A 27493-nucleotide genomic window follows, 5' to 3' on the forward strand; every position below is an offset into this window, starting at 1 on the left:
GAATAATTATATGTTCATGTGGATAATAATCTATTCTCTAAAGTTTAGAAAGCGAATAATTGATAGTAAAAAGTTTAACACTTGTACAATAATTAATTTTAGTGGGGTTCAGGTACACTCAAATAATAAAATTAATAATTTTTAAAATATAAATTAAAATAAATAAAAAATAAGCATTAAATTAAAATAATAAGAGTATTTGTTTTCATTTTGATATAATAAATGCTATGAGATTCAAAAGTAATAATACCATGAGAATAAAAAAAAATGAATCATTTCTCTAATTGATATATAAGAAATTTATAGCTTTTAAAACTTATTATTTTTGTTGAAGTAAAGGGGTTAGAGAGTCATTTTCTCTTAATAGTATTAATAAGAGCTAAATATTTTCTACACAACATTAATAAGAAATATATATCTCCTATGCAATATAATTGACAAGATTTTTTTTTATATATTTAGAGATATAGAAAAACAAATATAATTGACATTAATATTTTATATTAAAAATTATAAAAATAAATAAGTGAAATCTTATAATCTTACATAGAAACTACAATAATCATTAAACTTTTAGCTTTTCATGCTTGACACATAACCAAACTTAATATTAATGGGATGAAAGAGTCACTAGACCAATGCTTAAGTAATCTTGGCAATGACAATTAACTAAATTTATTTTTAATTAGATTTGATGTGCAGTTAAATCTTAAAATATTAAATCTAAAAACTCGTTAAACTTATATCCATATCCAAGTTTAGGTGACCCACTCGTTGGAGGTTCCTTACCACAAGGGTTCTGAACCCAATAACCAATTTGATGTGGACTACATGTCATATATAACCACACACAATATATATAACTAAAACAAATTAACACAATTCATGAGTTGACCCACCACCTAATGGGTCGACCCATGAATTCGGAGATAACCGTTGACTTTGATCCCTGGCCAGATCAGGCCTTTGTCCATGTCTATATACTATACACGGTTTTACCTCACCTTGGCAAACAAAGAAAACACCCATCCCATCCTGTCTTTTCCCATAAATTATAATTTATTCATTATATTCTTTTATAATTTTATAATTAAATCTTTTAGTTTTGAATATCATAAGCTAGTAGCTTAAGAAGTTCTTTTGAAATTTCTAAATTATCCTCTTAAATGTATTTTCGAGATTGGAGAATTTAAATAGAAGTAAAAGATATTTTAAAAAACAATTTAATTATCCTGAAAAAACTAACATAAAAAAAAAGTAAGATACGAGGAAATCAATAATGAAGAGCATCGTCTCCCCCAAAATATATTGACAACTCATTGACTTCCTCTCAGAGCACATGGCCAGCAAATCCCCCCCAGTTTGCTGTAAGATTCCAAGGAATTTAGAATGTAGGCAGTGAAGTCAATGGCGACCATGAAGCTCAATAATCAAAAGAAGAACGACTTCTTCTCTTTAACATTCAAAGTCAATGTCTAGACTTTAAGATAAATTCGAAGGACATGCTTAACTTCAAACTATATTATAAACTTATTGCCTGTCCTGTCTTAATTTCAGGGAAGTCCATGCATTTAATCATTGAATTTAAAGAAAATAAAATAAAAAATCATTAAAATTTCTTCATGTTTATCTTTTTTATACACCGTAAGTATCTACTACTTACAGCTCTAGCACCATAAAACAATTTCCGATCATACTAGCATGCCAACTCATATAAAAGCATTAATTAAAAAGGAAAATAAAAATTGGAATACCACAACTATGCATTACATCCCATAACACATTATAGTATTGCCTAATTTTTGCAAATACCCTCATCAACAATGTTATAAAATATTTATCCTGTACAATGCCTCTATTAATTACATCTTCTCTGTCAAAAATTGTGGAGGAAGCCATTAACAACCGACATGTACGGGATAAATTAAGACTGGACCAACTAGACGGGGTTATTCAAGAACAAAACAATATATATAGTATCCATGACAGAGTAACAATTCATTCCTTGTGTCCTATCTCTCTCAGTGTTGATCATGGCTAGTTGCCTTGTGTTCCTCTTCTTAGCTTTCTTTGCTTTTTCAGCAAATGCAGATGGTTGGATTTTATTTTCTTTCTTTCTATATATATATATATATATATCAATATAAACCCACTTCTAATCCTCCAGAAAAAAAAAAATCTAACCATTTCAATTTGTATGTTTTTCCAGTTAGCATTGATTGTGGAGCATCCGATTTTTACACGGACGAAAATTCGATAGAATGGATGGGAGATAGCGACCTCTTCCAGGACAGCCAGGCTAAAGAGGTGCAGTCTAGCAATACAATATCACATGTAATGAGCACTCTTACGGTATTCACAACTCGGAAAAAGAATTGTTACTCTATCTCTGAGAACAAGGGCAATCTACTTCTTGTTCGTGCCAGCTTCTTCTATGGAAACTATGACAAAAAATCATCTCCTCCATCTTTCGATATGCATATTGATGGAAACCACTGGGCCACGGTCAAGACCTCACTTGATCAGCTTGTATATTATGAAGTAGTCTATGTTTCCAAAGGCGATACAACCAGCATCTGTCTTGCCCAAACACAGCCTAACCAGTTTCCATTTATATCAGCACTTGAGGTTAGGAACTTGGATTCAAGAATGTATAACTATTTTAATCCGAAATATGCACTGTTTTTAAGGTCAAGGGTTGCTTATGGTGCTAAAGAAACAGTAAGGTAATGATCATACACTGGCGATCCTTGTTATTATTTTCTTTTTTTTTTTCTTCTTACAATTTGTAGATAATTTTCAGGTTCCCGGATGATACTTATGATCGCATTTGGGTTCCAGCAACAGTTAATAGCGGGATAACTTCGGTCGCAAGCGATGCAATAACCATTAATGTTGTTAATGCACGGGATAATCCTCCACAAGCAGTCTTGCAGAATGCTATTACAATCTCAAGCACGTCAGATTCTATCAGTATAAAACCTGGTTTTCCAGATCGAGAAGTTTCAATATACATGAACTTGTATTTCTCTGAAGTGACCGAGCTCGATACCACCCAAAACAGGTCCTTTAAGGCTTACATCGATAAGAAGCCTATATCAGATACCATTATCCCACCTTATGGAGAAGTGACAGAAATGTTTTTTAACTTCACAGCTTCTTCAAACACCTCGTTTTCGTTGGTTGCCAACCCTGATTCTACACTTCCTCCACTTGTCAATGCCATGGAAGTCTTTTATATTAGCGACCGCCTAACAGATGGAACCAATAGCAAAGATGGTATGCATTATAGCTGATTTGTTAATTAGCATACAATTGATATTGGAATTTCTGCATATATATACTGACAGATAACGATCACGTTAAATTTGTCAGTGGAAGGCTTAAGTGAACTCCAAAAAGTATTTAGTGATGCATTACAAGAATGGTCTGGTGATCCATGTCTTCCTTCTCCATACACTTGGGAATGGATTAGTTGTAGCAATGATACCATACCTCGCATAACGGCATTGTAAAACATCTTTCCCTGCTCTCATCAGGAAAATGCTCAATTTCTTCTTATTTATTTAGGAGTATAATTTTTCTTCCTGGTTTAATAATTTATTTGTGTTCATAATGTTTTTGGGGTTTCAGGGACCTTAGCAGCTTTGATCTTTCAGGGGAACTTCCGGATTTTAGCTCCATGGATGCCCTTGTGACAATGTAAGTAAACTGTAAATGAGTTGAACCAATTTCAGATATTTTCTTAATTGTTCTAACACATTGCTAGCATTTTTGTTTTCTATTCAACTCAGCAATTTGCAGAATAGCAGCATAAACGGACTCATTCCAGATTTCCTTGGCTCCTTACCTAACCTCAAAGAACTGTAAGATTCTCCCAAATAATCTCTTGTTGATTTTAACAAAATGCTCTTGTAAGGATTCTGGCATGCTTTCCTAAAGACTGGTCTTGGGATGCAAAAAGAATACTCTGTCCCGGGATTCAGCGTGCCCCCGTCAAGCAAATTTAAAACAGATTTACATTTTCGACAAAATAACACAAAATCTTTCCTTTCCCGTTTCTTCAATCTAGGAACTTGGCAGATAATTACTTCAGTGGAACAATTCCTCCATCAATATCAACGAATAAGAAGCTGAAATTAGTGTAAGCGCCTATGAAAATACAGTTTAGTTTTATTGAAATCTCTTATGTCTCGTCAAGTTTTAAGAAATAGTTTCTACTTTGATGATTAAATCATATAATCTGGCGTAAAAATATTACAGGGTATCAGGCAATCCATACTTGTGTGTCTCCGGCAAGTCCTGTCAGCCAACTAGTACTGATGGCACTACCAGTTGATCAATTCCTTCAGGTCGCCGAAAAAAAAAGAGTAACAAGCTTCCAGTTATACTTGGAACCACAATTCCAATCTTCGTAATTTTCTGGGCTATTGTGGGATTTATAGTGCACCATAAGAGAAAAACAGCAGCAATAGCCGCAATCACCACAGGTTAGCAAGCAGAATACAATTCATAATATGATATAACTTGAACAATGTCTGAATCTAACTGTTGGTGCATACCAGATTGTTTAACACTAGTTTCTTCTTCTTCTTCTTTTTTGGGCCGATAAGGACAAACTGGCGGTGCCAAAAGGCGTAGTGGTGCCAACAACATGAGATCTGAAGCGGAGATTAATGAGATCAAGGTTAACATCCAAGGGCAAACAACGACAGGGAATGACAATCAATCGATTTCACAGCAATGAAAATGCAACCTGGGGGCTGAGAAAAACAATTAACTTACCCTCCTCAAATCTTTGACCATATTAATTTACAACGATATTGTGTGTAAGCTTCCCAGAGTCAACCCTCCTCAAATCTGTGACCATATTAAGTTACAACGATAGTGTGTAAGCTTCCTAGAGCCAAAGATCATATGTTTGGAGCCTAGTGGTATTATATGTGGGATACTGCTAATGAGTGTCCGCATAAACATTTGTCATGTTTTGTAACAATAATTTCGCATTTATAATGTATGATTAGAAAATAAATATGTTTGTTTTTTATGCAAGATAGAATTTTAATTATTAATCAACTGATTTAGCCAATAATAGCGTGGCTGAATAGAAAAACAAAAGTAACAAATATCCCAAAAAATTTACAAACTAAACAAGAACAAGAACAAAGATCAAATTATTACTACTATTCAAGATAAACCAAACTATTCCAAAGAAAAAGACAAAGACAATACCTTTCTTTGCATCGATCCTAAGATTATTCCATGTTACTGTAAGTAAAAATCATCTAGTGATTTCGGTAAGATCCATTTATGCTCTACCCAAGCCACCACCCGTGACCATAACTACCATTCCATTCCATAATAAAAAAAACACATGCTTTGTAGTCTCAATCTATTTTTATTGAAAGGACAACTCAATTCATTCCCTTGTAATATACCTTAATATCCGTGGAAAAAAGTTTTTGTAGATAGTTTATTCATAATAGTAAGCCTAAGATTAAACTCAACTTTGGGTGGAGCGGGAGAGTACTATATCAAACTAAAATGGTTTATTTTCTAATAAAAGAATTTTCTTAAAAAACGTGAGCAACTTTACACCAAAAAAACCCTTGTGGATGTAGTCTCCAAATCTTCATGTCTACGACATTTTGAATTAAAGAAATCCCAGATAGCAGTTGCAGAAGTTCCCTTTCCTTTTTTCCCCTCAATCTCATAGTCTCATCCTCCATGATAGGACCAACCCCAGGTTTGACATTAAAGCGTTCGTATTTGCACACACATAATAAAGACTAGGATATCTAAATTTGAGGGTTATTTGTATTTTTCTAGTGAAGTTCAAGTTCTAATTAATGTCTTTAATTTACTCCAATTAATACTGAGAAAGGGTTAATTTCACTATGTATTTCAAGATTTTCTGGACCTTTCAATTCGTTAAAACAAATTAATACCATGTTTAATGTCTAACTTGATATGTTTGTGGCTCACCAATTATTGAAATTATGAATTTTAATTATCAATTACCATAATGAATCCACCTCAAGGAGGCAGTGGTTAACTAAACCTATTATTGGACATTTTGCTACGTACAAACACACTTCTTATTCATTGGTCCAATGAATCACAATTAAGAAGAAGCAACCTGAGAGTTTGCATTTGGTATTTGAAAACAACTTCCAGGCTTAATTTGATCTTAAAGGGTCTCTAAAGAAAAGAATATTGTTACATGATTTATATATGAGGGGCGTGGACAATTAAGTTGCTATTAATTAAAGAAGGGCGGTTGATTTAAATTCATCAAATTAATTACATGTCAATTATAAAATCAATTCTCGTACGTTCATAGATACTTGATCTTAACCTTTTGCGGTGAGCTTCTCTTGAATTATGGGTTCAATTAAGAAAACAAATAGAATCATATGTTTATGAACATAGCTTGCTAAGAAAGCCTTAATAAAATAGCTTACTAGAGAAGTCAAAAGCCTTAGGCTATATAAAAGCACAAGGTTTCCAATAATTAAGCATATTATAATGGCAGAGCGCGTAATGGTACTATTGTGGTAAATCCACTTTGAAGAGCAATTATACAGTGTTATAAAGTAGATGAGACGATTAAAAGTGCCAGTTAAGTATGATTATGAGCATTAATTATTCTTATGGGGAGACAGTTTCTTAAAATGAATCTTCTCAATGGATATGTGATATAAATGAGCAGAATGAGTCTTTTATACAATAACCATACGGATCTTGTGAAATCACCACGAGACTACAAGATTGTTGGGTGCAAATGAATTTATAAAAAAATTATTAAAATTTAAGAGTTTAATTGCTAATTGCTAAGAGACAGTTCCCCAGCTATGGCTGCTTGGTTCTCAAAACATGCTTTGTACATAGTGATCCTGAGGGTTTCAATGCTTAGGATGAGAAATACCACAATTCGTTGACAGGAATCAAGTTCAAATAAAAAAACATGAACACTCGTACGGTTGGTAGTTAATGAGTAACTTCTATGCTTGGACATGACATACTTTACAAGTGATTGATAGTTATGTGTCTGGTATGGTTTATCTATATATTTGTTGTCCTTTGATGACATGCTCTGATTACCTTTCAGAATATATATGAAATCAATTAATAATTTTAAAAATTAATTGAGTGATAGCTTAAGATAAGGAATTGGGGATAATGCATATGTAGTCTGAATTTCGAACATGAAATGATAATGTCTGACACGTGTCCTACAAGGAGGATTGATTTTTATAATTAATACAATGAGCCTGTTGCTTTCCTTTCCTTTTCTTCAAAACTACCCGACCATAGCCCATGGTATAACAATTCAGGACGAAAAGTTCCATTAAACCTATTAATTTATCAATTCAGAGTGATCAATCACCGCACATTGTTCAGAATTATAATAGATGCTTTTTTATAAAAAAAATTATTTGAAAATATATTAAATTAATATTTTTATTTTATTTTTTAAAATTTATTTTTAATATTAGTACATCAAAATAATCTAAAAATACTTAAAAAACTTCCATTATTTTTTTTTTTTAATAAATGTTATGGCTCCTTGACAACTAAGGATGAGAATTCCTATAATTATAAATGTATATCTATTGTCAACTCTTCGATTTGCTTGTTGTTCATGGCTAGCACATTCCTGTTATAATAGTGTGTTTGGGGGCATGATAGAATTTGTTTTTTAAAGTATTTTTTATTTATAAATACATTGTAATTATATTTTTTTAAAATTTTAAAATTTATATTTGATATCAACACATTAAAATAATTTAAAAATAATAAAAAATAATAATTTAAAACTAAAATATTTTAAAGAGCGCCAATAGAATGAAATGTAAAACCATACCTTACAGTTGGAGGAGCTTAGCATAGATGCTAGGGGGCTGTGAAGTCAATGTCAATAATATTGCTAAACCAAACTGATTAAATAAAATCCACGTCTTTAAGCACGTATTCAATCCCTAGTTGGTATACATTAAGCCCATTTTATAATAATCATCATATCCATTCAGAAATTAAAATAAAATCAACCACCTTAACACTTAACATTTTGTATATAAAATCAAAATCTAGTTTTCATGTTACAATTATTAAACTCGGTTTAAAAATTAACTTGATCAAGTGGTGAGATATTTTAAATCATACGAGTCGATCTAAATTAATATTAAAAAATAAATAAAATATATATATTTAAAGTTTTTATACCTTACATAAATAATATATAAGGATGTATATTTTGCATGAAGTATAATATAATTATTCTATATCAAAAAATTTAAAGAAATAATCTATATAAGTGTAGACTTAAAAAAAATATGGGATATAAAATATAATATAGTTATCTCCTTAAAAAAATATGAAGGATGAAATATAATATAGTTATTTTATATTGAAAAACTTAAACATAATTCATATATGTGCGCGTGCGCGCAAAAATATATATATAAAAAATTCAAATCTCATTCGGATTTCGTTACTTGGGTTTTAGGTTAACCTGAATATCCTTATATTTGACTAAACTAATTACATTTTTATTTTTTTAATTTAAAAACATGTTAAGATGCGAGTAACCCATCAATCCTGCTCGGTTTATAACCATGTTCCATATGTAGTGACGAAGGGCTAAGCCTCTTTCCTTGTGTCCTATCCTATCCCTCTCGGTGTTAATCATGACTAGCTGCTATGTATTACTCTTCCTAGCTCTCTTCGTCTTTTCAGCAAATGCAGATGGTGAGATTTTTTGTTTCTTTTCTTTTTTTTTTCCTCTTTCAATAATTACCCACTTCATCTAATTTCTAACTATTTCAAACTTCAAAAACTCTAGTTAGCATTGATTGTGGAGCATCCGAATCTTACACTGACGAAAACTGGATAACTTGGAGGGGAGATGATGATATCTTCCAAAACAGCTTCTCTGAAGTGGTGCGATCTAGCAACACAGTATCACATGTAATGAGCACTCTTAGGGTGTTCGCCTCTCGGAAAAAGAATTGTTACTTTGTCAGAGTCGACAAGGGTCCAATTCTTGTTCGTGCCAGCTTCTACTACGGAAATTATGACAGAAAACTATCCCCTCCATCTTTTGATCTGCTTATTGATGGCAACCACTGGACAAAAGTCATTACCTCACTCGATCAACTTGTATATTATGAGGTAGTCTACGTTGTCCAAAGTGACGCGACTAGCATCTGCCTTGCCCAAACACAACCTAACCAGTTTCCATTTATATCCGCACTTGAGGTTAGGAGCTTGGATCCTAAAATGTATAACTATGTTGATCCGAAATATGCACTGTTTGTAAGGTCCAGGTTTGCTTATGGTGCACGTGCAACTGTAAGGTACATAATGATCGATACTTTGGCCATCGTTGTTCTTGTGTTCTTTCCTTTCAGAGTCACATTTTATCACGTAGTTCTTACAACTTGTGGATAATTATCAGGTATCCGGATGATGTTTATGATCGCATTTGGGTTCCAGAAAGCGGTGGTACTGGGGTAATTTCAGTGGCAAGCGAAGCAATATCCCATGAAATTGATGTACCAGAAGAGCCTCCACGAGCAGTCTTGCAGAATGCTATTACAACCTCAAGCTTGTCTCAAAGTTTAACTTATATCCCGGGTTTTGCAGATAAAAAAGCTGCAATCTACATGAACTTGTATTTCTCTGAAGTCACCAATCTCGATACCACCCAGAAGAGATCGTTTAGGATTTACATCGATAACAATCCTAAATCAGAGCCCATTATCCCACCTTATGGAAAAGTGACAGAAATGTTAATTAACTATACAGCTGCTTCAAACACGTCGTTTTCGTTGGTTTCCACCCTTGATTCTACACTCCCTCCACTTATCAATGCCATGGAAGTCTTTTCTGTTAGCGATCCTCTAGTAGCTGGAACCAACAGCAAAGATGGTATGCATTAATCTTTTTGACCCATTAACATAGCTGGTTTATTTGGATACAATTAATATTGGATTTATTTCTGAATATGCTTACAGATAACTTTTCATGTCTTCAGTGGGAGGCTTAGTTGAGCTCCAAACGCAATTTAGTGTATTACAAGGATGGTATGGTGATCCATGTCTCCCTTCTCCATATACATGGGACTGGATTAGCTGTAGCAATGACGTTATACCTCACGTGACAGCATTGTAAATAATCTACTTCCCTTCCATCATCAGAAAGAATTTTAAAGTATTCATTTTTTTTGTTACTTGTTTATAATATTTTTGAGTCTTTCAGGGACCTTAGTAGCTTTGGTCTTTCAGGGAAACTTCCGGATTTTAGTTCCATGGATTCCCTTGTGACAATGTGGGTGATAGATCAATCATTAAGTAAACTGCTTATGAGTTGAACCATTTTCTGATATCTTCGTGTTCTAACACTATTCTGGCATTTTGTTTCCAATTGAATTTCAGCGATTTGCACAATAATAGTTTAAGCGGACCTATTCCAGATTTCCTTGGAGCCTTTCCTTACCTCGAAGAACTGTAAGATTCTCCCAGATGATCCCTTGTTAGTTGTTAAAATTAATGCTCTTGTAAGGATTCCTGGCATGGTTTCTGATAAGAGTGATTTGTAGGCAAAAATCGTGTGGTGCAAACATGAAACAAGATTTGCATTTTGAAAAATAACACAATAATCTTTCCTTTCCTTTTTCTTCAATCTAGGAATTTGGCTGATAATTCCTTCAGTGGACCGATACCTCCATCAATATCAAGTAATAAGATGTTGAAATTAGTGTGAGTGCCTATGCAAAAACAGTTTAGTTTTATCGAAATCTCTCATTAGTTCTCAAGGTGTAGTTTCTTAATTTGATGATTAATTCAAATGTTCTGATGTATCCTGGAACATTTTCAGGGTATCAGGAAATCCAGGCTTGTGTGTCTCCGGTAAGTCCTGTGAGCCAACAAGCACAGATGGCACCACGAGTTCACCAACTCCCTCAAGCGGCGGCGAAACGAGTACCAAGCTTCCAATAATACTTGGAACCACAATTCCAAGCAGCATGATTACCTCGGCTATAGTGGCAGTTATATATATATTGCGCCGCAGGAGAAAAAAAGCAGCCATAGCTGCTATCACCGCAGGTTATTTAAATTACAACATGATAAACGACATTTCAATTTCAATTCAAACTTCATGTTTCACTTTTAACATTTTCTTTTTCGGTTCGTCAAGGACAAGCTGCTGGCTCGAATATTGATGATGGTTGCCTCTTTTGCTGCTAAAGAAACGGTCTTTGGGGCTGAAACGATCAAGTCAAAATCAGCTCCAACAAGTTAGGAAGTCAGTTGCAAATAAAGCTGTTGTTGAACAGCTTTTCTTTTGTCAATCAAGTCATTATTTATCTGCGGTTTTTGAGGCCATCAGTTACCAAAATTCTTGTATAAAAGAGTGCTTCTGTCAATAAAACAGTACTGATTTGCAGTCTCATTACAACCCTTTATATTTGCTGGTTTTCTTTGTTTTTTGGTGTTTTTATTTTGTCAAAATACAACAAATTGGTATCAAAGCTATATTAATTAATCTTAAGAAACCGGCTTGACTGAAGAGAGTAACATAAACCCCCTAATATTTTTTCATTGACATCTAATATTTATTCTTTTGCATCAACAATGTTTACTTGTGAAAACTATGGGTTGTAAGAATTAAAATATACTTTCAAAATTGTGATTTTTAGGATGCTGTGAAACAAGATCATGATTCATAATTACTGTTTGCAGATCCTACTCCAACTCAAATTAAAAATCATAGTAAGGAAAGAGTCAAGAAAATCAAAGTTAAAACATGTCTTTACTATGTTGTTTTTTAATCAATATTTTTAAGAATCATTGCACTTAATATAACTAAGTAATTTTGAAATTATCTTAAAGAAGAATTCCATAAAAATAAAAGATAAACTTTATAAAAAGATCGAGGCTAGCATTTTTATAATACGAAGTCTAGTATAATTATAAACCTTCAATCCAAAATTTAAAGAATTTTAGATGCTTATGTTTCATTTATGTTTTTGAAGTAAAAAGAGATAAAATTTTTGTTATCTATAATATTGTTACAAAAGGCTATAGACCTAAAACAGAACAAAGCTTAATATAGATGGCTCCGTCAACAAACACAAGGATAAATTGGTGGTTAAAGGTTATACTTAAATATTTGATATAGATTTTTTAGAGTCTTTTGTTCCAATAGCATGCCTTGACACCATCAAAATGTTGTTGTTGTAGCACAAAAAAGTTGGAAAATATTTTAGCTTGATATGAAGTTAACACTTCTAAATGCTTATTTGCAAGAGATTTTTGTAGAACAACCTAATAGATTTACAGTTAAAAGAGAAGAAGATAAGGTTTACCTATTGAAAAAAAACTTTATATGACTTAAAACAGGCTTTAAGGCCTGATATAACAAAGATTGATGAGCATTTTCTCAATCTTGCCTTTAAAAAAAGTTTGAGTGAATCAATTTTATACATCAAAATCAATAACGCTGATTTAATTGTGATTTCACTCTATGTTGATGATCTATTTGTTACAAGAAACAATCCAAAAATAATAAACTAATTCAAAGAAAAAAATATGAAGATTTTTTAAATGACAGACCTAGGTGAAATGACTTTTTTTTTTTGGCATGAAGGTGCAACAAAGCTAGCATGAGATCTTCATTGGTCAACAAAAGTATGCCAAAAAGATTATAAGAAAATTTAATATGAAAGAATGCAAATCTATAAGCATGCCATTGAATCAGAAGGAGAAGTTTTGTAACGAAGATGAGGCTAAAAAAATAAAAGGAGTCTACAGAAATCTTACTGGATGTTTAATATATCTCACAGCAACAAAACCAGATAACATGCATCTTGTGAACTTATTATCCAGATTCATACATTATGCAAGTGTCACTTCAAAGCTGCAAAAAAAAAAATAATAATGAGATATATCAAAAGTGCACTAGATCATGGCATTCAATTAACTGGTATTCAAAATTTAGAGTTACAAAGTTATGCTAATAGTGATTGGGCTGACTATTTTAATTATATGAAAAGTACTTTAGACTATTGTTTTAATTTCGAATTATAAATTTTTTCTTGATGTTTTAAAAAACAAGAAATTATTACACAATCAACTACAAAAATTGAATATGTTATAGTAATTATAATTGTAAATTAAGCCTTATGACTTAAAAAAATCTTAGCAAATTTAGATATAGAACAAAGAAGAGCTGCTAAAGCTTACCTCATATTTAATTATTTAATTTTTTTATGATAGAATAAAACATTTTAAGATCAAGTACTATTTTCTTATAAAAGTTCAAAAAAAAAAGTTTATCTTAATTATTGCAAGATAGAAGATCAGTTTACTAACTTGTTTGTTGGGTATGCGACCAAAGTTCCACATTGGTTAGAAATGGGGAGGATCAAGGGTATATAAGGATGGACAAATATCTATGAGGATGGACAAATATCTCCATTGGTATGAGGCCTTTTGGGTATAATCCAAGAGCAAATCCATGAGGGCTTAGGCCCAAAGTGAATAATATCTAAAATAAGGTTTGAAACCTTAAGGAACAAACTAGGCCTATGCAGCAAAATGGAAGGAAGAGTGTTGATGGCTGCCGCGAATGAGATCAGGGTCAACATAGACGGCCAAACAACCACAGGGACGACTGGTAATTAATCACTCAGATATATCCTCGTGAACATGGAAGCAACAATGACTGATGAGAAAGACACTTAACTAATTTATTTCCTCAAATATCCTTTCGGCGTATTATTTCTCCATACCTGCAGATGTTGTATCCAAGCTCCCCGAAGTCAAAGATCAAGTGTTAGGAAGTTGAGTGACATTATTTGAAAAATGTACCTGTTTGTACCTTAAAATGTACCTTATTTTCTTTGCAAACTGATTTTCAACTGGGTAGGAGGTCCAAATCTCCGATGCGATAAATTTGCAAGTTGCCCTCTACTTTGAGTCATTTAAGGGAAACATCAATTTAGTTCTTAACCTTTCAATTGAGTTTCAAAACAATAAATTCATCTTTTCAGTGATTGAATTGTTAAAAGAAATTGATGAAATGATCCGTAGAAAAAACCATTTAGCCGTACAAGTGGGCAGTGAAGTCAATGTCAACATGGCAAAATGAAGCATGGATTCTGCTAGATCCACTCCCTTTAAGATTAATGGATTCCATCCCAGTTGAGGTAGAACATAGGCTTATTTGATAAATGATAATCATCCATTAAGCGGTATTAAGACTCGTAATCGACAGCAATTAAAAAAAAAAAACTGATTCTTGCAAACTTTGTAAAGTAAAAACAAATGAGCTGAAACTTAATGAGAATTTTTTTCAAGGACTGCAACAATACATGAAATAGCTCCATTTTGGGATTGTTAAAAGACAATCATTATATTCGAGTTTATCAAGTTATATTATATAAAAAATATTACATTTTCATCTAAATACATGTTGTTTTAATTAATTATATAAATAGATAAATATTAGATTTAACATAAATTATACAAAGATATTTGAGTGATCAAGAAAAAAAATAATTATCCTATGTAAATTAAAGAAAAATTCTATATGTTCTCCAATAATATTATTTATCAATAAATCCTTACACAATATAAAATTAAATATGTGAAGGGTTTTGATAACCTTATATTAGCCAACAGAAACAGGTCCTTAGCCAGCAATAGAGCAAGAAGCGAAATGTATGGAAATTAAGAATTTTGTCTTCTATCTGAAAAGCTGTTTCTAAAGCCATATTAAGGTTAATGTTGAGTAGTAGTGCTATATTATTGAAATATAATTAGCCTACAAACCAACATCTAAAGAATGAATATAAATAATAAAAGGAATAAACAATCCTTGGACAATATCTTTTTGAAAATTAAAAAATGATCATCCCAAAGATGCCTACAATGGCCGCAATCAACCCGTAGCATGTAGAAGCAATGTTGCCTGCTGCTCCGGATGGGGAGGTTTCGGTTGGGCCGGGAAAAGGTGATGTTGCTGGAGATGACAGTTGAGGCAACACAGTTATGAAAAGTTTCTGGTTCCCAGATTCACAGTGTCCGGGCACACTGCAAATGTACCATTTCTTCCCAGGAGTTGAGAGTGTAATCACATCATTTCCTGTAGTCAAGGGCACAATATCATCAGCTGCCTTGCACTCTTCGAATCCAGTTCCATTAACGCTCAACACATTGTGTGCTCCTGGCGTATACTTGAAAACTGCACCAAGAAATCAAATTGTCAAGAAAAAATGTTGAATGCAGTAGTAGTAAAATATGAATGCAGTTTGTTTAAGGAGAGTTGAGCTACCTAGTTTGTCTCCCACGTAAAATGCTTTTCCCTGAGCCCAAGTTTGATAATCAAAGCCTAGGGTCCAACCTGTCTTGTCACCAACGATATGCTCTGCTGCCAAGATTGAAGGAACAAAGACTGCAACAATGGCGATGATCATGAATATCCTACAAGACGCCATTACAACTTTTTTTTCTAGTTAAGCAATCTTCTCCCTCCTTTCTTCTTTGATTGACGTTGGTGGGATGTTTTTGTGATACGATTTGATTGTTGCAAAGTGTTCAAATATTGCAACCTTTTTATAGACTGGGAAAAAATAGTGGGGTCTAAGTTTTGTGGCGAGCCCATGGCCCGGCAATGGCACGACGCAGTTCTTGAATTAGTAGGTTGGCAACAATGACTCCCTTTTTTTTAATTGATCAATCCATCTTTCACGGTAAGTTACTTTGCTAGAGGCCATTCAGATTTTGTTTGCTACGCGAGACTTGTTCAACAAAAGAGACCGACATCATGCACTTCTTCCCTGCCAAATGTGGATACGAAGTTTATGATATTTTTGGCATTCTCGTAAGTTGGCCTGTATATGCTTTATTTGACTTTGGGCTTCGATGATCATTGTAATAATCTATTTTTAGATTATTTTCAAATTCATTTCATTGCACTGTTAAAAAAAAAATAGAAACAGTGCCCTTTTTAACAGCACTGTTCATCTCCTTCCTGCATGTGCAGAGGCAGGGAAGAAGAAAGATTTCGAAAATGTTTTCACGTCTTCCCTCTCTTTCCCCTTACACAAGCCACATCTCATACCCTGCCATCATTAATGGAGAAACAGAACCCATGCCCCGGTCACCATGCCCTGCGCTTGGACAGGTTATGGTGACCCTCTCCCCCGACTGCCTATAAAAACAGGGGAGAACTGGAGATGGAGAGTCGGGGGCGAATAGAGAGAAAGAAGAGAGGAGAAGAATGAAAAACAGAGGGGCGATTTTGGAGAAGGGAGACGAACAAAAAAATAAAAATAGACAAAGAACATAGGACAATAACGAAACAAAGAATAGAAGAGCAAGAGAGGAGGAAGGGCAGAAACAGAGGACAACACAGAGGAAGAAGAAACATTGTTTTTACCAGCAGCACCGCCGAGGATCCCCGCCCAGCAACCTAGAACCTGCAACGCCCTCCGGTAACCACCACCAGTCCTCCTCTTCACCCCACCCTTAAGCCACCGTCAACGACGGCAAGAAGAAGAAGAAGAAACGAAGAAGCTAGAGATAGAAATGGGGAGAAGAAACACAGGAAAAAACAAAAAGAAGAAGAAGAAGAGCTGCCGTCTGGAATCCCTCGTCTGCCATTCTTCCTCAACATTGACACAGCTGCCAGTGTTGGGTGTGGACACAACATGGTTGGTGGCAGCCATGTTAGACATGGCTAAAGTCAATGGTGGTTGCATGGTGGGTGCCTAACCAAAGAAATTGTTGCCCACCATTGTTGACTAAAGAAGAAACTTGTCTCCCACATCAGCTATAAATAGAGAGTGCCATTGATAGCTGAGGTGCACCACGAGATAGAGAGAAACACAGAGAGAGAGCTAAGGGTGAGAGTTGAGTTGAGTTTTTATATATTTTTTTACAATATTTTGATTAATATTAGTTTATATTTTTATATTATAAAAATATAAATTTAGTATTAAAATACTTAGTTTTTATAAAAAAAAAAGTTTTTATTTTTATATATACTATTAAATCTAGTATTAAAATATCTCATTTTCATAAAAAAAAATATTTTCTTGCATTAGACCTAGTTTTTCAAAGTTAAAACAATAATATTATATTTTTATATAACAAATACAACTTTTAAAAAATATATTTTAACATGCATTTTGGTTTTAATAATCAGTTTATTAATGTCATGAGAACTAGGTTAATATTTCGAAAACCTTCCCAAAAAAATATTTTATTTTGTTTTAGTATCTGGGATTATAAATTTACATCAAAAACATATTCTCGATATTCCAAAGGTATTTTTTTTGTTGACATAGAATGATTAGATTTTTACTTGATAAGATATAAATCTTCTTATTAAGAAAATTTTTTCTTAGACCGTAAATAGATCATTAACTAGAAAACTCAATAAAACTTCAAACAATTAAACAATATAACTTATTTTAGGTATGATATAGTTAGGGCTAATACCTTCTCTTTAAGCAATTAATCTCTGTATCTAATTTCTGAAACAAATTAGGATTTCTAATAATCAAAATATTAGATAATGATTTCTATTTTATTTTTTCACTAATAAAAAACAACAATTCTTTATTTTTTCATATTTTTCAGATATATTCACTTACCTAAAAGTGAAAGATTCGACGCTATATCACACACATGCTATAATTATTGCTATTGTTTAAAGAGTTATCGGCATTGGCTTCTTGCAGGATGTTCAAGATAATTGCAATTGTTGTATTCTTTGTCCCTTCAGTTTTCAATTACAAGATATAAATAGAGAATGTATTAATTTGTATGAAAATAGTGCACATCAAATTATTATTAAAAATTTTATTAAATTTTATTAAGTGTATGTGTATGAAAATAATAATTGTTATTTTTATATGAATAAATGGATAGATTAACATGAATAACAACCACATCTCTTTATAGTATATTTATTGCTAACAAATTAACTAATCCAAACTTATCGAACTAGAACAATGTGAGAATTTTTTTCAAGCAAAAAAAAATTGTGTTTTTGAAAATCTAATTTCTCCTATCCTTAAAATAGAATGTTGAAGACAAAGTTATCGGTGAATATTAATTTCATATTAATGATGATGAGTAAATTATATATGTTATGTTAGTAGTATGTCACTTGAATTTTAAAAACAGTATTAAAATATGAATGACAATACTATAATTATACAATATCGATCTTAATGAGTTATTTGATACGGCTAATAGAAATGAAATATATAAACCTCTAATTAATTTCTCCACTACAAGATGATAGAAGCTTCCTCGGCGAACAATCTTGTTTTAAAATTGATTGATTATATTGATAAATTTATCAATTGAATTTTTTCATGGATTATAAGTTAAATATTGACTTACTTGAATTGTGTTGATGATTGAAAAGTATTTATCTACTTCACAATTAATAATCAGTTTATTAATGTCATAAGAACCAGGTTAATATTTCGAAAACCTTCCCAAAAAAATATTTTATTTTGTTTTAGTATTTGGGATTATAAATTTACATCAAAAATGTATTGTCGATATTCCAAAGGTATTTCTTTTATTGACATAGAATGATTAGGTTTTTACTCGATAAGATATAAATCTTCTTATTAAAAAAACTCAATAAAACTTCGAATAATTAAACAATATAACTTACTTTAGATATGGTATAGTTAGGGCCAATACCTTCTCTTTAAGCAATTAATCCCTTTATCTAATTTTTGAAATAAATTAGGGTTTCTAGTGATCAAAATATTAGGTGATGATTTCTATTTTATTTTTTTTATTAATAAAAAACAACAATTCTTTGTTTTTTCATATTTTTCAGATATATTCACTTACCTAAAAGTGAAAGATTCGACGCTATATCACACACATGCTATAATTATTGCTATTGTTTAAAGAGTTATCGGCCTTGGCTTCTTGCAGGATGTTCAAGATAATTGCAATTGTTGTATTCTTTGTCCCTTCTGTTTTCAATTACAAGATATAAATAGAGAATATATTAATTTGTATGAAAATAGTGCACATCAAATTATTATTAAAAAATTTATTAAATTTTATTAAATTTATGTGTATGAAAATAATAATTGTTATTTTTATATGAATAAATTGATAGATTAACATGAATAACAACCACATCTCTTTATAGTATATTTATTGCTAACAAATTAACTAATCCAAACTTATCAAACTAGTACAATGTGAAAAAAAAAATTAAGCAAAAAAAAAGTTATGTTTTTGAAAATCTGATTTCTCCTATTCTTAAAATAGAATGTTGAAGACAAAGTTATCATGAATATTAATTTCATATTAATGATGATGAGTAAATTATATATGTTATGTTAGTAGCATGTCATTGAATTTTAAAAACAGTATCAAAATATGAATGCCAATACTATAATTATACAATATCGATTTTAATGAGTTATTTAATACAGCTAATAGAAATTAAATATATAAACCTCTAATTAATTTCTCCACTACAAGATGATAGAAGCTTCCTCAGCGAACAATCTTGTTTTAAAATTGATTGATTATATTGATAAATTTATCAATTGAGTTTTTTCATGGATTATAAGTTAAATATTGACTTACTTGAATTGTGTTGATGATTGAAAAGTATTTATCTACTTCACATAATATATCTCTTGGTTATTGGATATAAAACATAGTTTTCATATTTGTAATAATATGTAATAACTAAAGTAAATTAAAGATTGTCTAAAGATAAAATGGATCTATAAGTTGATAACGACGCAATAATTGCTTTATTAGCTATAAAAACTTATCATTTTACTTTGTAAAATAGGTTAATATTAGAACATTATAATTTTTATTTTATTCTAATACTTTCTAGAAATATCTTAGTTGTTTTTTTATTTAGCTATGAATAGATTAAAACTTATTATTAGAGGAAAATGTTGTTCTTTTTTTATAATAATAGTATTTATTATAGATTTGGTATTTTCATGTTGAATGGTTGATGAAATTGATAGTACACTAAAATTTAAAAATGACACTAAATAAGACAATTCCATCATTTATAGTTACAAGATGGAGGGGAATTGATATTACACCAAAATTGAAGTAGAGGAAGTATTATAAAAATAAAATTAATTTTATAGCATTGATTTAATTTTGTATGGCTCTTAGCCTTTTATCTTATACAAAGATTATTCTATATTTATAATAAGTTATTTACAGAAAAAATAAATCAATCAAATCTTTTTATGTTTACAACTCATGTACAATAAATTAAGAAAAATTATATCTTATTATATTAATTTTGCTATTCTAGAAATTATCTGTATTAAATGATGCCTTACTATATAATATGCTATGTCTTCTTGGAAGTACAAATTAAGGCATGTGATCTATGGTTGCCATGGTTACATATGAATCATTTAAAGAAATGACTGGTTGCTTTGGTGCATTTTCAGATATGCTATGTCTTCTTGCTAGCCTCTCCTAGCTCTATCCCTGTTCTACCAGACAGTTTCCACTACCAGCTTCGAGCTTTTGAGGATCTTAATTTTAATTTTTTTTTCTATCATTTCCTGTTATATCTCATTATTTTTTGGAAATCTTTGGAATTGGTAAATTTATTGAAGTCCATTGTTATAGAAATGTGGATTGCTGCATTTTATTAAAATAAAACAATTCATGTAAAAAGTACATGCATTTTCTTTCATTAATGTTGAATCTCATTTAAAATTAAAAAATTGGAGTTGAAAAAAATATTAACACGTGCTCAAATGTAATTATTTATCTATATAAAGCTTAATTTCCCCTCCAGTGTTGCCTTTGGTGATTTTGCAGATAAAAAAGCTGCAATCTACATGAACTTGTATTTTTGAGAAGTCACCGATCTTGATACCACCCATCAAATATTGTTGATATTTTCTAGAGTGTTCTGGAACTTTTTGTTTTTTAATTATATTGTTAATTATAAATAAAATTATTAATTGATTAAAAATTATTGGTGTTATTTAATGGTTTTCGGATAAATTTATATTAAATTAAAATTTTATATTAAATATTATACACGGAATCACAAATAATTAAAAAATCATCAGTAATATTTGGTGGTTTCTCTCTCCACCTCCTTCTCTTCTTCTCCGTGATCAAGTATATCTTCTTCTCTTTTCTTCTTAAAATTTTTAATTAGTATACTTTACGACTTTTTTCTTTCTCTTCTTAGCTTCACTTGTAATGATATTAAAGTTAGATTTTTTTTTTCTTCTATTTTCATGTTTTTTTACTATATTTGTTTTTTATTTTATTTTTAATTATTTTTGTTCTTAATAATTGTATGAATATTGTTGTAGGATTTTTTTTGTTTTCATATTAAATCAATTTTTAGTTGATTTAAATATTGGTTGCAAATTTGTTTGAGTTGACTTTTTTCTTCTTTTTTCCAAGTATTTTAAGTATTATAGAGTATTTATTTATTTTAGTTAAATTATTTTATAGTTTTGTAAAATAGATTTTTTAAAAAAATATTTTTAAATAATTACTAGCAGAATTACATACGATATTTTATTGAGGGAAGTACCGACGAACTGAAGCAAGTAATTTTTTTTTTATGCTTTTTTCATCATAAAATTCATTGGTAATAATATTTTTTTATTGCCAACGAACTTACAGACAGACAAAGAATTATCAATAAAAGATTCATCGACGGAATATTTTTGTTGATGATTTTGTTGGTAAATTAATTACCAACAGAATGATAGTACAAATACTAAAAAAAAATATGTCGATAAAGATTGGATTGTGGCAGTGGTTGTCTTATTTTAGGTGAGAAAAATATAAAGATTGTGGCAGTGGTTGTCTTATTTTAGGTGAGAAAAAAAGTGATTGTTTAATTTTTATAATTTGATAGCTAGAGAAATGAAATAGTTTAAGAGTGATTTTCTCTTTTATATATATATATATATAAAGAAATGAAAATAATGGGAAAATTTTCTTTGAACTTCTTATAGATATTCGAACTTCTTCTTTATTATTTTAAAAAAAAAAACCTTCCATTGGATTTTTTATTTTTTAAAAAATGTTGAAGTACTGGTCTAAAACCATATCAGCTCTCATAAAGCATTAACTTGATATTACGCGTATGTTATGGCTACCTGACGAGTAAGGATCAGAATTCCTATAATTATAAATGTATACATTGACAACTCTTCGATTTCCTCGTTTTTATACATGGCTAGCACATTCCTGTTATAATAATATGTTTGGAGTATGGTAAAAATTATTTAATAATATTTTTAAATTTTTTTAAATTTATATTTGATATTGACACATTAAAATAATTTTAAAATATTAAAAAATAATAATTTAAAACTAAAACAATTTCAAGAGCACGATCAGAATGAAATGTAAAACCATACCTTACAGTTGGAGGACCTTAGCATATATGCAAGGGGGCTGTGAAGTCAATGTCAATAATATTGCTAAACCAAACTGATTATATAAAATCCACGTCTTTAAGCACGTATTCAATCCCTAGTTGGTATACATTAAGCCCATTTTATAATGATAATCATTTCCATTCAGAAATTAAAAGAAAAATAACACTTTGTATATAAAATCAAAATCTAGTTTTCATCTAGTTTTCATGTCATAATTATTAAACGCGATTCAAAAATTAACCTGATCAAGTGGCTAGGTCTCTTAGATCACATAAGTCGATCTTAATTATATATATATATATATTTAAGGTTTTAATATATTACAAAAAAAATATTAGAAATAATATATATATGGATGTATATTTTGCATAAAATATAGTATAGTTATTCCACATCAAAAAAAAGTTAAAGAAACAATCTTTATACATGTGGACTTTAAAAAAAAATATATGGGATATAAATATGAAGTATAATGTAGTTATTCTATAATGTTATGGCTCCTTGACAAGTAAGGATGAGAATTTCTATAATTAAATATGAAGTATATATATTGTCAACTCTTCGATTTCCTTGCTGTCCATGGCTAGCACATTCCTGTTATAATAGTTTGTTTGAGGTATGGTAGAATTTCTTGTTTAAAGTATTTTTTATTTATAAATATATTATAATTATATTTTTTTAAATTTATTTTTAATACTAACATATCAAAATAATTAAAAAATATTAAAAAATAATAATTTAAAACTAAAATATTTTAAAGACCGCCATCAGAATGAAATGTAAAACCATACCTTACAGTTGGAGGACCTTAGCATATATGCAAGGGGGCTGTGAAGTCAATGTCAATAATATTGCTAAACCAAAATGATTAAATAAAATCCACGTCTTTAAGCACGTATTCAATCCCAACTTGGTATACATCAAGCCATTTTATAATGATCATCATATCATTTAGAAATTAAAAGAAAATTAATCATCTTACCACTTTCTATATAAAGAATCTAGTGTACAGTTATTAAAATCTTGGTTAAGAAGTTCATCTGATTAAGTGGACAGGTTTTAAATTACCTAGATTGACCTGAGTTTATATTAAAAAATACAAAAAAAAATTACATTTAAGATTTTAACATTTTATATGAAAAGATATTAGAAATAATACATATGGATATATTTTTAGTATAAAATATAGTATAATTATCCTACATTAAAAAGTTAAAGAAATAATTTAGATTAATATAGACTATATAAAAAATATAGGATATAAAATATAATATAGTTTATCCTAAAAAAAATATGAGATATAAAATGTAGTATAACTATCCTATATCAAAAAGTTAATATATCCCACATTAATATTTTTAGGGTTTATTAAAAAAAAAAATCACGTTTCATCTAAGGTTATGTTGGATTACGTGGCTCACCTGGATTTTAAATTGACCGGACAAGTCTCTAGATTTAACCGGACTATTACATATTCAGATTTTTTTTATTTGAAACTCAATCAAGATTCCGGTTCAAAACACCGGCTAGATCGGTTTCATAATTATGTTCCATATATAGTAACAAAGGGCTAAGCCTCTTTCCTTGTGTCCTATCGTATGTCTCTCGGTGTTCATCATGACTAGCTGCCATGTATTACTCTTCCTAGCTCTCTTTGTTTTTTCAGCAAATGCAGATGGTGAGATTTTCTTTTTCATTTTTTCATTTTTTTCTTCTTTCAGTATTTACTCAATTCATCTAATTTCTAACTATTTCAAACTTCAAAAAACTCTAGTTAGCATTGATTGTGGAGCATCCGAGTCTTACACTGACGAAAATTCGATAACTTGGAGGGGAGACGATGACATCTTCCAAGACAGCTTCTCTGAAGTGGTGCAATCTAGCAACTCGGTATCACATGTAATGAGCACTCTTAGGGTGTTCACCTCTCGGAAAAAGAATTGTTACTTTGTCACAGTCGACAAGGGTCCACTTCTTGTTCGTGCCAGCTTCTACTATGGAAATTATGACAGAAAACTATCCCCTCCATCTTTTGATCTGCTTATTGATGGCAACCACTGGACAAAAGTCATTACCTCACTCGATCGACTTGTATATTATGAGGTAGTCTACGTTGTCCAAAGTGACGCGACTAGCATCTGCCTTGCCCAAACACAACCTAACCAGTTTCCATTTATATCCGCACTTGAGGTTAGGAGCTTGGGTCCTAAAATGTATAACTATGTTGATCCGAAATATGCACTGTTTGTAAGGTCCAGGTTTGCTTATGGTGCAAGTGCGACTGTAAGGTACATAATGATCGATACTTTGGCCATCGTTGTTCTTGTGTTCTTTCCTTTCAGAGTCACATTTTATCACGTAGTTCTTACAACTTGTGGATAATTATCAGGTATCCGGATGATGTTTATGATCGCATTTGGGTTCCAGAAAGCGGTGGTACTGGGGTAATTTCAGTGGCAAGCGAAGCAATATCCTATGAAGTTGATGTACCAGAAGAGCCTCCGGAAGCAGTCTTGCAGAATGCTATTACAACCTCAAGCTTGTCTCAAAGTTTAACTTATATCCCTGATTTTGCAGATAAAAAAACTGCAATCTACTTGAACTTGTATTTCTCAGAAGTCACCGATCTCGATACCACCCAGAAGAGATCGTTTAGGATTTACATCGATAACAATCCTATATCAAAGCCCATTATCCCACCTTATGGAAAAGTGACAGAGATGTTAATTAACTATACAGCTTCTTCAAACACCTCGTTTTCGTTGGTTTCCACCCTCGATTCTACACTTCCTCCACTTATCAATGCCATGGAAGTCTTTTCTGTTAGCGATCCTCTAGTAGCTGGAACCAACAGCAAAGATGGTATGCATTAATCTTTTTGACCCATTAACATAGCTGGTTTATTTGGATACAATTAATATTGGATTTATTTCTGAATATGCTGACAGATAACTTTTCATGTCTTTCAGTGGGAGGCTTAGTTGAGCTCCAAACGCAATTTAGTGTATTACAAGGATGGTATGGTGATCCATGTCTCCCTTCTCCATATACATGGGACTGGATTAGCTGTAGCAATGACGTTATACCTCACGTGACAGCATTGTAAATAATCTACTTCCCTTCCATCATCAGAAAGAATTTCAAAGTATACATTTTTTTCTTTACTTGTTTATAATATTTTTGAGTCTTTCAGGGACCTTAGTAGCTTTGGTCTTTCAGGGAAACTTCCGGATTTTAGTTCCATGGATTCCCTTGTGACAATGTGGGTGATAGATCAATCATTAAGTAAACTGCTTATGAGTTGAACCATTTTCTGATATCTTCGTGTTCTAACACAATGCTAGCAATTTGTTTGCAATTGAATTTCAGCGATTTGCACAATAATAGTTTAAGTGGACCTATTCCAGATTTCCTTGGAGCCTTTCCTTACCTCAAAGAACTGTAAGATTCTCCCAGATGATCCCTTGTTAGTTGTTAAAAAATGAATGCTCTTGTAAGGATTCCTGGCATGGTTTCTGATAAGAGTGATTTGTAGGCAAAAATCGTGTGGTGCAAACATGAAACAAGATTTGCATTTTCGAAAAATAACGCAATAATCTTTCCTTTCCTTTTTCTTCAATCTAGGAATTTGGCTGATAATTCCTTCAGTGGACCGATACCTCCATCAATATCAAGTAATAAGATGTTGAAATTAGTGTGAGTGCCTATGCAAAAACAGTTTAGTTTTATCGAAATCTCTCATTAGTTCTCAAGGTGTAGTTTCTTAATTTGATGATTAATTCAAATGTTCTGATGTATCCTGGAACATTTTCAGGGTATCAGGAAATCCAGGCTTGTGTGTCTCCGGCAAGTCCTGTAAGCCAACAAGCACAGATGGCACTAAGAGTTCACCAACTCCCTCAAGCAGCAGCAAAAAGAGTAACAAGCTTCCAATAATACTTGGAACCACAATTCCAAGCTTCATAATTTTCTGGGCTATAGTGGCATTTATATTGCACCACAGGAGAAAAACAGCAGCCATAGCTGCAATCACCGCAGGTTAGCAAGCAGAAAACTATTTAAATTACAACATGATAAACGACATCTGAATTTCAATTCAAACTTCATGTTTCACTTTTAACATTTTCTTTTTCGGTTCGTCTAGGACAAGCTGCTGGCTCGGATATGCCTTCTCATGGTCAGGGATCACCCGGCAATGTGATGATGGGTAAAATGGGTGAAGCTGCCGCGAATGAGATCACGGTCAATATACACGGCCAAACAACCACAGGGACGACTGGTAGTTAATCACTCAGATCCACAGGAACATGGAAGCAACAATGACTGATGAGAAAAACACCTAACTAATTTATTTCCTCAAATATCCTTTCGGCATATCATTTCTCCAAGCATGCAGATGTTGTATCCAAGCTCCACGAAGTCAAAGATCATGTGTTAGGAAGCTGAGTGACATTATTTGAAAAATTTACCTGATTGTACCTTCAAATATACCTTATTTTCTTTGCAAACGGATTTCAACTGGGTAGGAGGTCGAAATCTCCGATGCGATAAATTTGCAAGTTGCCCTCTATTTTGAGTTATTTTGGGGAAACGTCAATTTAGTTCTTAACCTTTCAATTGAGATTCAACACAATAAATTAATCTTTTCAGTGATTGAATTGTTAAAAGAAAGTGATGAAATGATCCGTAGAAAAAACCATTTAGCCGTACGATTCAAGGACCTTAGCAAGTGGGCAGTGAAGTCAATGTCAACATCGCAAAATGAGGCATGGATTCTGCTAGATCCACTCCCTTTAAGATTAATGGATTCCATCCCAGTTGAGGTAGAACATAGGCTTATTTGATAAATGATAATCATCCATTAAGCGGTATTAAGACTCGTAATCGACAGCAATTAAAAGAGAAAAGTTGTAAAGTAAAAACAAATGAGCTGAAACTTAGAGAGAAATATATATTCAAGGACCGTAACATGGATATATACATGAAATAGCTACATTTTGGGGCTGTTAAGTCACAATTGTAATC

The 27493-nt window shown here is 31.5% G+C and overlaps 1 protein-coding gene across 1 annotated transcript; it reads left to right on the plus strand.

Moving 5' to 3' along the window:
* Window positions 1–1913: 1913 nt before the first annotated feature.
* Window positions 1914–26780, plus strand: LOC105124959 (uncharacterized protein At1g24485-like). Its single transcript, XM_011025193.1, has 10 exons — window positions 1914–2094; window positions 2210–2726; window positions 2804–3279; window positions 3376–3511; window positions 3634–3702; window positions 25838–25909; window positions 26093–26164; window positions 26283–26506; window positions 26613–26704; window positions 26747–26780. Exons 1-10 carry the CDS (start codon window positions 2034–2036, stop codon window positions 26753–26755), a joined length of 1728 nt encoding a protein of 575 aa, XP_011023495.1. The 5' UTR covers window positions 1914–2033; the 3' UTR covers window positions 26756–26780.
* Window positions 26781–27493: the final 713 nt, after the last annotated feature.

This window comes from Populus euphratica, unplaced genomic scaffold, assembly GCF_000495115.2.
Source record: "Populus euphratica unplaced genomic scaffold, PopEup_1.0 scaffold28.1, whole genome shotgun sequence".
Taxonomy (NCBI): Eukaryota; Viridiplantae; Streptophyta; class Magnoliopsida; order Malpighiales; family Salicaceae; genus Populus; species Populus euphratica.

Bases quoted from the DNA above. Each gene is read 5' to 3' on its own strand.
- LOC105124959 (XM_011025193.1), top strand. From the start codon at position 2,034: ATGGCTAGTTGCCTTGTGTTCCTCTTCTTAGCTTTCTTTGCTTTTTCA. The intron at 3,703-25,837 runs GTAAGTAAACTG...ATTGAATTTCAG, and splicing joins ATGGATGCCCTTGTGACAAT to CGATTTGCACAATAATAGTT. The intron at 25,910-26,092 runs GTAAGATTCTCC...TCTTCAATCTAG, and splicing joins TTTCCTTACCTCAAAGAACT to GAATTTGGCTGATAATTCCT.